The 11261-nt window shown below is 57.9% G+C and overlaps 1 protein-coding gene across 1 annotated transcript in view; it reads left to right on the plus strand.

Annotated features, from left to right (window-relative positions):
* kcnn2 (potassium calcium-activated channel subfamily N member 2) overlaps positions 1-10949 on the plus strand; it is a 13917-nt gene extending 2968 nt beyond the window's left edge. Inside the window, exons 3-9 of the mRNA XM_086151665.1 lie at positions 4468-4886; positions 5119-5260; positions 5474-5584; positions 5650-5777; positions 7240-7248; positions 9434-9503; positions 10528-10949. Coding sequence (XP_086007791.1) covers positions 4468-4886; positions 5119-5260; positions 5474-5584; positions 5650-5777; positions 7240-7248; positions 9434-9503; positions 10528-10803 — 1155 coding nt within the window. The 3' untranslated portion in view covers positions 10804-10949. The remainder of the gene's footprint in view (positions 1-4467; positions 4887-5118; positions 5261-5473; positions 5585-5649; positions 5778-7239; positions 7249-9433; positions 9504-10527) is intronic.
* The last annotated feature ends 312 nt before the right edge of the window (positions 10950-11261 follow it).

Here is an 11261-nt window from a genome sequence, read left to right on the forward strand (position 1 = left end):
CTTCCTCTTCTTCTTCTCCTTTGGACAGCTCCTTCCTGCCACTAATGTGTCCCTCTATTCCTGTGATTTGAGGTTACCCCTCAGCTTTTCCTGCAAAGTCAAGTGTACTTCCAGTGGTATGCTGCTGCATCACAGTATGTGTGTGTGTGCACGCGCGCGTGCGTGTGCGTGTGTGTGTGTGTGTGTTCACGGATGCCTGATGCCAGATTGTGACACATGATGAAACCCTCACCTCCTCCTGCCCCTTGAAGCAGATCGCCTCCTGCGATCTCCTCGGATGTCCTCTGCTCTCCCTGCAGGCTGTGACGGCAGGAGGCGTTCCTCCCTGTGAGGGCCGTGAAGGTCAGGTGAGCCCGGTGGATGTGGGACATCACAACGGTGCTCAGATGAGGTCTCACGGCCCGCAGACAGGAAATGGTATTAATGGCGAGCTCTTTGCACGTGTCTCCACGCTCTCCTGGAGAAGTGATGAGATCCCGTTTGCCTCCCGTCCTCTCTGGCCGCTCGCCCGGGGCAGTTTTCATGGCGTTGTGGATGCGGGGCCTCCGCGGCGGCAGGGGCCCCGGCCCCGGCCCCGGCCCCGGCCCCGGCCCCGGCCCCGGGCGTTTACCCCGCTTACTTTGTTGCTGCGGTGATTGTTTGTTTGAAATAAGACTTGACAGAATTCCCTGCTGTCCCGCCGGGATGCAGGCGTGCAGGAGAACCGCTGAATGAACGGGCGGGTCGGAGTACCGGCACCGCGGGGGAGGGGGGGGGGGGGTCCTGCGTCCGCCTGGAGGGGCTTTTAATTTGCTTGAGTAGCAGAGCGCGTATGCAGATGTGAGACGTCCCTGTGATGGAGCGCCGTCCCCGGCAGTCCGGGGAAAGTGGCCCCGAGGGGCCTCGCCTTGATACCATAAATTAAGCATCGCATTAATGTCTAATTGAGCTCCGGCTCTCAACCAATCAGCTAATGAGATGGAGCGGTTACGTTCTCGGCCACAAGATATACGTCCCCGTCCGCATTACGCAGATTAGATATCGAGCCGGCCTCCATTAGTTTATTGAGCGCGGCGAAACCGGTAACCGACCCGGCTAGCGCCACAGGTGAGTCCCGGAGGGCCTCCGGGACCTGGGGGGGGGGCTCCGGTCGGGCCGCCGCCTTGACCGGGGGGGCCTCCCCCGAGTAGACCGGGGGGCGCCGCCTCGGGTCGGACCTGCGCTCGGGCCTCCGGACGCGCCGCTGGTTCCTCGGAGATCCTCCGCCCTCTTCTGGCTCGCCGGTCCAGAGGTCAAAGCGGCATCCGTGCAGAACAACCCGTCAGTCTCAGACAAGGACCGGGTCTCCACAAGTCAGAACCTCTATCTGAAGCTAGTTATTCTGATCCTTATCATGCCTGAACACGAACACGAACTCCTCCGGGGTAATTAGCCTGCTGTTAGCATGGCGGCGTCATTTCTGCGAAACCCCCGCCGCCTGTCCTGATAGAGACCAGGAAGGACCCACAGCGTCGGCTGGCGGCTGACAAAGACGGGACCAGAAGGAGCGACAGCGGAAAGGCTCGTCTCGGTGAAACGCCAACGAGTCCCGCCCACCTCAAGGGTTGGAGCGAGAATTTCCCCGGTGTTATCAGTTCATCGTTGTTAACTTCTCCCAGCTCTTCAGGATCAGAAGGAGCTAAATTTAGCTCACGGACGAAACTGGTCTCTGAGCAGGAAGAGAGTCAGGCGGTCCAGACAGCAGATTCTGCCTCAGAGCCGGAGGTGTGAGAGCGGCGCTCGGTTATGGATTCTACACCCGCTAACCTCAGCTAGCACCTCCGCCGCTAGCGCCAAACGGGTTTTTCTGTGAGCTGTTTTTTTACGAGCGACGGGAGGTCGAGGAGCCATAAAGCCTGCGGACCGCTGTGTCTGGAGATCCTGACTTGATCCTGTGTCTGGAGATCCTCCTCCTCCTCAGCCTTTTTGTGAGATTTGACTTTAGGCCTCCAGCCCTGGTTTTCAGCGGACGCTGGTCTCCAGCTGGTTGCGCCAGTGTCTCCTGAGGGGGCGCACAGGAAGTGGGGACAGAAAGTGGGCCGGGTGTTTCCAAACCCCAGGTTTGGTCTTCAAACCAGATGTGGAACGTCGCCTGTTCGACTGAGCCGACCGGCTCGGTTTCTGGAGAAGTGAAGAAGGGTCGGGAGATGGATCTGACAGCTACCGGACAGAAAAACCCAGTTGATGCCGTCTGACGTTTGGTTCTTCAAGTCCAGTGATGGAAGTCTTGAAGTGGGTTGTGCTTCAGACCATCTGCTGGGACGTTTGGTCTCCAGGTTGGCTCCAGGTTGGCTGCGGTCTACAGCCGATCTTCCGGTGATCCATCCATCCCATCATTTCTGCAGATACATCCTCACTAAATGGGATTTTCTCCCGGGAGGTAACGGGACCTCCTGGGCAGTCCCCGTACGAGGACATCTCTCAGGAAAGGCGTCCCGGGCATCCCTTCTCGGGCAACTGCAGGTCCCTCAGAGGCAGGGAGCCGGAGATGCTCCTCAAACAAAAAGCCCAGAAGTTCAAATCATTGACAGCGTCATATTTGAGCCTGATTGGGTCTAAACAGATGGAGGTGAAGGTGGAGGAGCTGATGGAGGTGAAGGTGGAGAGAACCATGGAGGTGAAGGTGGAGGAGCTGATGGAGGTGAAGGTGGAGGAGCTGATGGAGGTGAAGGTATGTCCGAGCCCTGGCTGACGGTGTCATCATCAGTAAGCATCTGTCAGACCCCAGAAGGTGGAGCCCCCTCCTTCTCCTCCGTCAGGAAGGCCCTGATCACTGCTTCCCACATCAGGACCGGCCTTCATCTCCACTCGAGACTTCCGGCCATCTGGCTTCGTCCGACTGGTCTCTGAGGGACCGACGGCCCCGGCCTTCTTCAGCCTCACGCTCCTCATGGAACCCCACCTGCTCTCCACCTGCTCCACAACTTCTCCACCCTCCTCCCATCAGTCCTGTCTGCCCAATATTTATGTGTACAGAAATTCCCAAGAATATATAAATATATATATATATATATATATATATATATATATATATATATATATATACAGTATGCACACACACACACACACAGACATATATATATATATGCACACATATATCTAGTGTGTGTTTAAATATTTAATCATTTAATGAAACATTCATAATCTCAGCTTTTATATACAGTGTGTGTGTGTGTGTATAAGTGTTTTTTAATATCAACATTATGAATATTCAGGTTCATAGAACAGAATATTCCTTTTAAACTTCAAAATAGTTCACATGCATGGATGTATACATATATATATATATTATATAGACACACACACACACAGGTATATAAACATATATATATATATATATATATATATATATATATATATATGTCCATCTGTATTGGAAAAGTCCCTACAGATGGGAAATTCATTGGTTATTTCAAGAGTGACCTGGACCTCCAGGTTGACAAGGTGACAGCAGGTGATCCAGGTGAGGCGGGATCACGGGTTGGTTCTCGCCGGTGGATCCTGAGCTGATGGGTGAACCTCAGTGTGAGTTAGCTTGCAGAAAGCAGAGCGGATATTAGATGTATTGCGTGGTCGTTGGAGGTAGACCCTAGAGAAGCTGCCGTCACGTGCTCCTCTTCTTCCCCTCACTGGAGCTCCCACGCAGGAACAACAATGTCAGCAGGCCCTGGAGGGAAGCTCCTGCATGAACCTGCTGAGGCATCACTTCACCGATCTCCAGTGTGGGCGCGTCAAGGGGGGGGGGGGGTTATCTGCAAGCACAGACCGGCCCTGGAGACAACCGGGAGCCTCAGCATGAAGCCATGAATTTTTAAGCCCCAGTTGATGAAGAAAGCCTCTTGCAGCAAACGGAGCTCTGAGCCCACGAACGTGGAGAAGAATGGTGAGGAGCGGCAGGTGGGCGTCCAACCACATCGCAGTTGGGCGGGACGCTAACGTGGACCGGCGCCCGGGGTCAGCAGTGCTGGATCTGTGACCGCGACGCAAACGGCGTCCCGGTGGTCGGGGAACGGACTCGTCCCTGGAAAGGAGCAGAAGGTCTCCTGGGACCTTCTGCTCCAGCCCCCTTGGCTCTTCTACTCATCTCTTTATTGAAAAAATGGAGAAAAAAAAACAGCTCTTACAGAGCAGGTTTTAAATGATTCAGATATGAAAGTAAATCATCCTTTTACCGCATCAGAGTGAAACCTCTCTCCTGAGCACCCATCTTCACCTCCTGGACGGTCCCAGGAGACCCTCAGCACAGGTAGATAACAGGAGATGGAGGTCCGTGTGTGGACGTGTGAGAGCAGGTCCTGATCCGGCTGGAGGGACCTGTTCAGGTGGGGGTGACAAACATCTCAGGAGGCCACAGAGACCTCTCCGGGCAAGGGCTTTTACTTCCTGCTTCTAATGGTTTCCTGTTGCTGTCCGTGTGACGCCGAACATCTCCGCGCCCTCTCCTCGCAGCTGTTCATGGTGGACAACGCGGCCGACGACTGGAGGATAGCCATGACCTACGAGCGCATCTTCTTCATCTGCCTGGAGATCCTGGTGTGCGCCATCCACCCCATCCCAGGGAACTACACCTTCACGTGGACGGCGCGCCTGGCCTACTCTTACGTGCCGTCCATGACGGACGCCGACGTGGACATCATCCTATCCATCCCCATGTTCCTGCGCCTGTACCTCATCGCCCGCGTCATGCTGCTGCACAGCAAGCTCTTCACCGACGCCTCGTCGCGCAGCATCGGCGCCCTCAACAAGATCAACTTCAACACACGCTTCGTGATGAAGACCCTCATGACCATCTGCCCCGGCACCGTGCTGCTGGTCTTCACCATATCGCTGTGGATCATCGCCGCCTGGACCGTGAGAGCCTGTGAGAGGTGCCGCATCCCCTCCTCACGCCGTCCAGCTCAGATAAGACCTAAAAATAGATATCGACAGCCTTGGCAGTATGTGTGTGTGTGTGTGTGTGTGTGTGTGTGTGTATGACTGCATGCGTGCGCATGTGCATATGTGTGTGTGGCCGTGCTGAATGGTGACCAAGTGTTAACCTGACATCAGAAATCAGTTGCCGGGGAAACGACTCCTTCCCGCTGTCCATCTTCTCTGCAGGTACCACGACAAGCAGGACATCACCAGCAACTTCCTGGGAGCCATGTGGTTGATCTCCATCACCTTTCTGACCATCGGGTACGGGGACATGGTCCCTCACACCTACTGTGGGAAAGGAGTCTGTCTCCTGACCGGCATCATGGTGAGGAGCACGTCCGCTCCGTTCTTCATTTCCTCCTTCGGCCCGCCAGACGACGGACACGTTCTTCAACGATATTTGTTAACACCTCAATTCTATGACCTGAACCTTCTGCTGGCGGCGGGCTGCGTGGAAGCGTCCTCCGTGACGTCCGTGGGAGCGCCCGGAGCCGAGGGCCGTCACGGCGCTCCACCTGAAGGTGTGGTTTCTCCGCAGGGCGCCGGCTGCACCGCCCTGGTGGTCGCGGTGGTGGCCAAGAAACTGGAGCTGACCAAAGCGGAGAAGCACGTCCACAACTTCATGATGGACACCCAGCTGACCAAACGAGTGAGTCCGCGGCGCCGGTTTCGTTTCCCGCCGCCTGCCCCCCTGACCCGCCTCTCGCCCGCCAGGTGAAGAACACCGCGGCAAACGTTCTCAGGGAGACGTGGCTCATCTACAAAAACACCAAACTGGTGAGGAAGATGGACCACGCCAGAGTCAGGAAGCACCAGAGGAAGTTCCTCCAAGCCATCCACCAGTAGGTACCGCCTTCCCGATCCCACCCGGGCCGCTGCGTGCGAGAACCTTCCATCTGCCGCCGGATCTCCGTCCTGACAATCTGAATTATTTGACACCTGTAGCATAAAAAAAGAAAGGCGGAGAGCTCCAGCCGTTGGAGGCGACTCACCTGGCTGCCGGGGCGGAGCTCCGGGGCTCCTTTGGGGGCGGAGCTCCGGGGCCCTCTAGGGGCGGAGCTCCGGGGCCCTCAAGGGGCGGAGCTCCAGGGCCCTCTGGGGGCGGAGCTGCAGGGCCCTGTAAGGGCGGAGCTCTGGAGCTGCAGGGCCCTCTAGAGGCTCCTCTGGGGGCGGAGCTCCGGGGCCCTGCTGGTCCAGGGTGCGGGTCCAGCACTGGGGTTGAAGTCCCCCCCCCCCCCCCCCCCCCCGCTGTCACAACGCATCTCTGCGCTGCGACGAAGGCCCGGCCGCTCCAGGTCCTGATCTCCTGTCCTCCACACTCAGACCCGTCACCCTCACGGACACGTCTCACTTTGAGAAACAGCATCGATTTGAAGCCTGTCCCGGTTCTTGTTGTTCTTGTTTTGTTTTTGTCCTCCCGCTGCCGTGGCCTTCAGATCACATGAGTGACTAGATGTTTAGGGAGGTGACCAGACCCCTCCTCTACCTTCCCCTCCTCTGGTTCGGTTGCATCTCGGTGTAGGATGGACATGTTCTCCCTCGGCTTCCTGCTTCTCTCACATTAGATTGTCCATGAAGCTTTTCGTGGACTGTCTTCCAAATAACTCGGGGAGCCGTCTGCAGCGGCAGGCGCCGCTACAGGACCTTCCGGAGCTCCAGCGGCAGCTCCAGAAGCTCCGAAAGCTCCGAGAGCTCCAAAAGCTCCATAAGCTCCTGCAGCAGCTGCAGGTGATGGAGCGATGGTCTTTTGCTTTTTCGACGCCTGAGTTGAATCGCTGTCCCTCCTGATGGTGGTGGAGGAGGAGAAGGAGAAGGAGAAGGAGGAGGTGGAGGAGGAGGATGAGGTGGAGGAGGAGGATGAGAAGGAGGAGGAGAAGGAGGATGAGGTGGAGGAGAAGGAGAAGAAGGAGGTCTCCACTGTTCCCCTCTCTCTGCTGCATTCACGCCGGAGTGTGTTTTCATTCCTCTCCACACCTCCTCCAGTCTGTGGTGCTCACAAAGCCCAGATGGATGAGATGTAGGCGAGCAGGTTAGAGCAAGGCCTGACTCCAGTGCAGAACATTGGATGTCATCAGGGGAGCTCATCGTTCTTCAGCTGCCTGCTCTCTGCAGCTCCGTGGAGGTGCTGCTCGGTGGTTCCACTCCCTGGGTTTCTGGAGGTCGGCGTGGAGACGGGGGGCGTGGACTGTTTTTGTGATGTTTGATGATTCATTTGTCTACTTCATGTTTCCTTCTCCTCCTGTGTGTGTGTGTGTGCGTGCGTGCGCGTGCGTGCGTGTGTGTGTCTGTGTGTCGTCACAATAGAGCTCGAAAGTAAGTGTTCGCCTCGAACCCAGACCCAGACCTGCTGTGTGCATGCAACGAGAGCTTGTCCTCAACCTCAGTCTGACACTGACACTCCCTCACTCGACAAGTGAAATTCATGTCTGCACCGACCGAGAGGCTACACACACACACACACACACACACACACACACACACACACACACACACACGCGCACACACACACACGCACATACAGAAGGTGTTTGTTTGTCAGACACTGAGCTCACCTCACACCTCACCCTCAGCCTCACAGACACATGCGCACACACACACACACACACACACACACACACACACACACACACACACTCAGCCTGTCAGGTGAATTTCAGTTCTCAGTGACGGAGGGTGTTTTCCTCCCATTCTGCATGGATGTGATGAAACTGATCTTTAATCAGGAGCCTCTGATTAAACTCCAGCCAACTGTGCTTTCACCGACCCAAGGATGACATCTGGAGCTCTGAGGGCCTCCAAGCAGTCCCCCCCTCCTCACACACACACACACACACACACACACACACACACACACACACACATACATACACACAGTCTGTGTGCCCCCCCCCAGCTCAGGGTCATCTTTCGGTTGTGTGGAACCATTGTTTCCGCCTGTTCCTGCATCGGCAGCCACCTTCCTCCCGTCGTGTCCGCGGGGCGGCGCCGGCGCAAAGATCTGTTGAAATCACGCGGCGAGAGAAGGAGGCCCCGCCCCCCGCTGCGGGCTGGGGGGCGGGGCGGACCAGGTGTGAGTGGAGTGTCGTTGTCGGCCGGAGCAGCTGTTCAGTCAGGCGTTGCGGTTCTGCTCAACGGCCTCGCTGCCGCCCCTCCCGCTGGGAACGCTGTCCTGTCCAAGGTTGATGAGGGAATCATAGCAGGAAGCAGGACAGCACGTGTGTGTGTGTGTGTGTGTGTGTGTGTGTGTGTGTGTGTGTGTGTGTGTGTGTGCGTGTGTGTGTGTGTGTGTGCGTGTGTGTGTGTGTGATCAGTGACCCAGAGGAAGGTCGGGGTGGTAAATCCCGTTGGCGGCGGCGGCGTGACATTCGCCCCGTCCTCAGCGCCACCATAGAAGTCAGCTATAGTTTGAGAGTCAGATTTAGCGAAGCTGGCGGTCGCTGAGCGGCAGTGATGGCACGGTGCTGACGGGCCTCGCCATCTTGGGGGGGGGCTGCAACTCGCCGGAGGCTTTGCGGCGGCGTTGCAGATTCAGGGATTCAGGAGGGTCGCTCTAATGCAGACCCTCCCGGGGGGTTTGACCGAGGGATAACGCAGAGCGCTAAGGCGAAGGCGAGCGGCGTTGACCTCCAGCTGTGACGCGCGTCCTTCCAGCAGCTCCTAAATCAGCGCTCCGGTATGAGAACCCCCCCCACGATACTCTGAATTCTCCTCTTGTCCTCAGAATCTCCTCTCCACGGGAGGGGGGGTCAGCCCCCTCCCCCGTACAGTCCTCTGTGGCGCCCTCTGTTGGGGTCGCGAGAGACGATCCTGCATGACAACGGGCTTATCTCGGCTAATTAGCCCCCCCAACCTGCCCGGTCGTTGCCCTTTGCTTTCCTCGAGGCTGATGATGGTGCCCATTTCTTGTGTCCGCCAGAAGAAGGTGACTGTTTCTCCTGGGGGGGCGGTGTGTGTGTGTGTGTGTGTGTGTGTGTGTGTGTGTGTGTGTGTTGGGGGAGCTCTGGCGTGTGGTCGACTCTGCAATATTGAGCCCCCCCCCACGGGCTCGGCCTCAGAAGACCGATTTACCAGGAGCTGTGAATTATTTAGCGTCCACGAAGGCCCCTCTGAAGCGGCCCCTCGGCCGTGGAGAAGAAGGGAAGCTCCTTAGGCCGCCTCAGATCTCACCCTTCTTTCCGTGGTGACGGTCGTCGTGGAGACGCTCCGGACGCCGGCCGGCGTCGCAGATCTCGGACGCAGCGGGGGTCGGCGTCCTCCGTCGGACCTGCTAGATGTTTGCCGCGGGCGCCGCTCCTCGCCGGCGTGGGAGCAGGACCCGGCCCCTCCCCCTCCTCCGTGGTCTCCTTCCACTTGCATGCAGCTCCACCAGAGGGCCCCCCTGCGACCCCTGCATTGTGTCACACTCCTGTGCATGCCCGGGCCGCCCTCCGCCTGGATGCTGTGTGTGCGCCACCTCTGACAGCCTGACTCTGTGGGTTCTCGATGGTCTTGTGTTCAGATTGAGAAGTGTTAAAATGGAGCAACGCAAGCTGAATGACCAAGCAAACTCACTAGTGGACCTGGCCAAGGTAAGCTAGTCCGTGCACGGCGGCGCCGCTCACGAGGATAGGCCGGTATCTCGATTACTTTGTCCGTGCGCCCGAACGTAATGCATGCGGGTCCACGCGCTCAAAGTCTACAGGTGTCAAATGAACAGACGGCCGTTCTGCGCTCACGGTGCGTGTGACGGTTCCGGTTCCCCCGGACGGCCCGGCAGGAACCCCCGCTCCTCGAGTATTCTGGGATGTTTGTCTCCAGATGCACAAAACACGAGTTGACAAACCTCAGGGAAAAACCAGGCAGCACGCCAGCCTGACACAGCAGAAAGATCAACCTGGAGACACACACACACACACACACACACACACACACTGTGCTTTGATGACTCAGCCAGAGCTGCAGGCGCACAGAGGAGAGGAGCTTTGACCCTCAGAGGTCCGGCGGCGGAGACGGACACGGCCGGAGGCTGCGGTTCGAGTCCACTGTCGCTCGGCTGAGTTTGTAGCCACTGTGATTTGAGGGAGTGGCCAGAGGGGGGCAGTCTAGCTTCACACACACACACACACACACACACACACACACACACACACACACACACACACACACACACACACACGGCAGCTGCAGATTGGGCGGGGAGGTCCCGTGTCTTCTCCAGCTGGACCAAACATCCAGTCCTTCTTCATTAAACTGGTTGACTGAACAGACGTCCTGTGTCTCTGTCAATTGAGCGAAGCCCCGGGAGCTTAGCTCCGCCCCCCGCTCGCCGCCGCCTGAGGGGTCCTGACCCTCTGGACTTGGACGAAGCTTTCGTGCGAGGGGTGAGAAGATGCCCTGAGGAGCGGGAGGCGGAGGAGGCCCTGCGGCCGGCAGCCCCCCCTCGAGGGAAGGGGTCAGCAGAGGTCACGGCCTGGCGCTCGGCAGAGCGAAGGCGCGGACCTTCGGCCGCCGGAGGAGACGATGTTTGGTCGAGTTCGGTCGGCGCGACTCGAGAGTCCGGGGGGGGTTTCGGGATAGTGATGGTGTTAAGCTGGTTTCCTCTCCCTGTTCCAGACTCAGAACATCATGTATGACATGATCTCGGACTTGAATGAGAGGGGGGAGGACATGGAGAAGAGGATCGCCCTGCTGGAGACTAAGCTGGAGACCCTCCTCAGTAACTTGCAGGCTCTGCCGGGCCTCATCAGCCAGGTCATCAGCCAGCAGCACAGGGACTTCCTGGAGCTGCAGCTCCAGCCTTACGACAAACACGACCCCGAGCGCTCGCAGTCGGCGTCCCGGCGGAGGTCGTCCTCCACGGCGCCGCCCACCTCCTCCGAGAGCAGCTAGAGCGCGGGGGGCGGCGCCTCCGCGGGGGACTTTCGCCATCATATGGCCGAGTTGCATTTATCTTAAAGCCTTATGGTTTCAATAAGCGAATACATTCTGATTCAGAATCCGAGCGATGGGGACGGCGCATCTTCGCGGACACCCGGATGCCGTCGTTGTTTTCTATTACCTCAGAAGATGTTGATGCCCTCGCTCTGGTGACACCGCCATCGACGACCGCGCTTCCCTCAGTAGAACAGCAAACGCAGGAGCTCCCGGGCCGGGCCGGGCCGGGCGGGGGGCCGTGCCCGCAGCGACATGCAGCGCTCGCCCCTTGTAGGTGGCGCAGCTACCCGCTGTGAAACTACTGCACTAAAATAGTGCTTCTCACGGACGTCGCGCTTGCGCCGGCTTCATTCGGTCACCATGGGAACCAGGGAACACGGCGGGGAAACGGGAGAGCGCTGTATGGGAGGGAC

The sequence above is a fragment of the Fistularia commersonii genome, chromosome 9 (assembly GCF_037954325.1).
Source record: "Fistularia commersonii isolate RoL2024-O1a breed Wild chromosome 9, RoL_Fcom_v1.0, whole genome shotgun sequence".
NCBI lineage: Eukaryota > Metazoa > Chordata > Actinopteri > Syngnathiformes > Fistulariidae > Fistularia > Fistularia commersonii.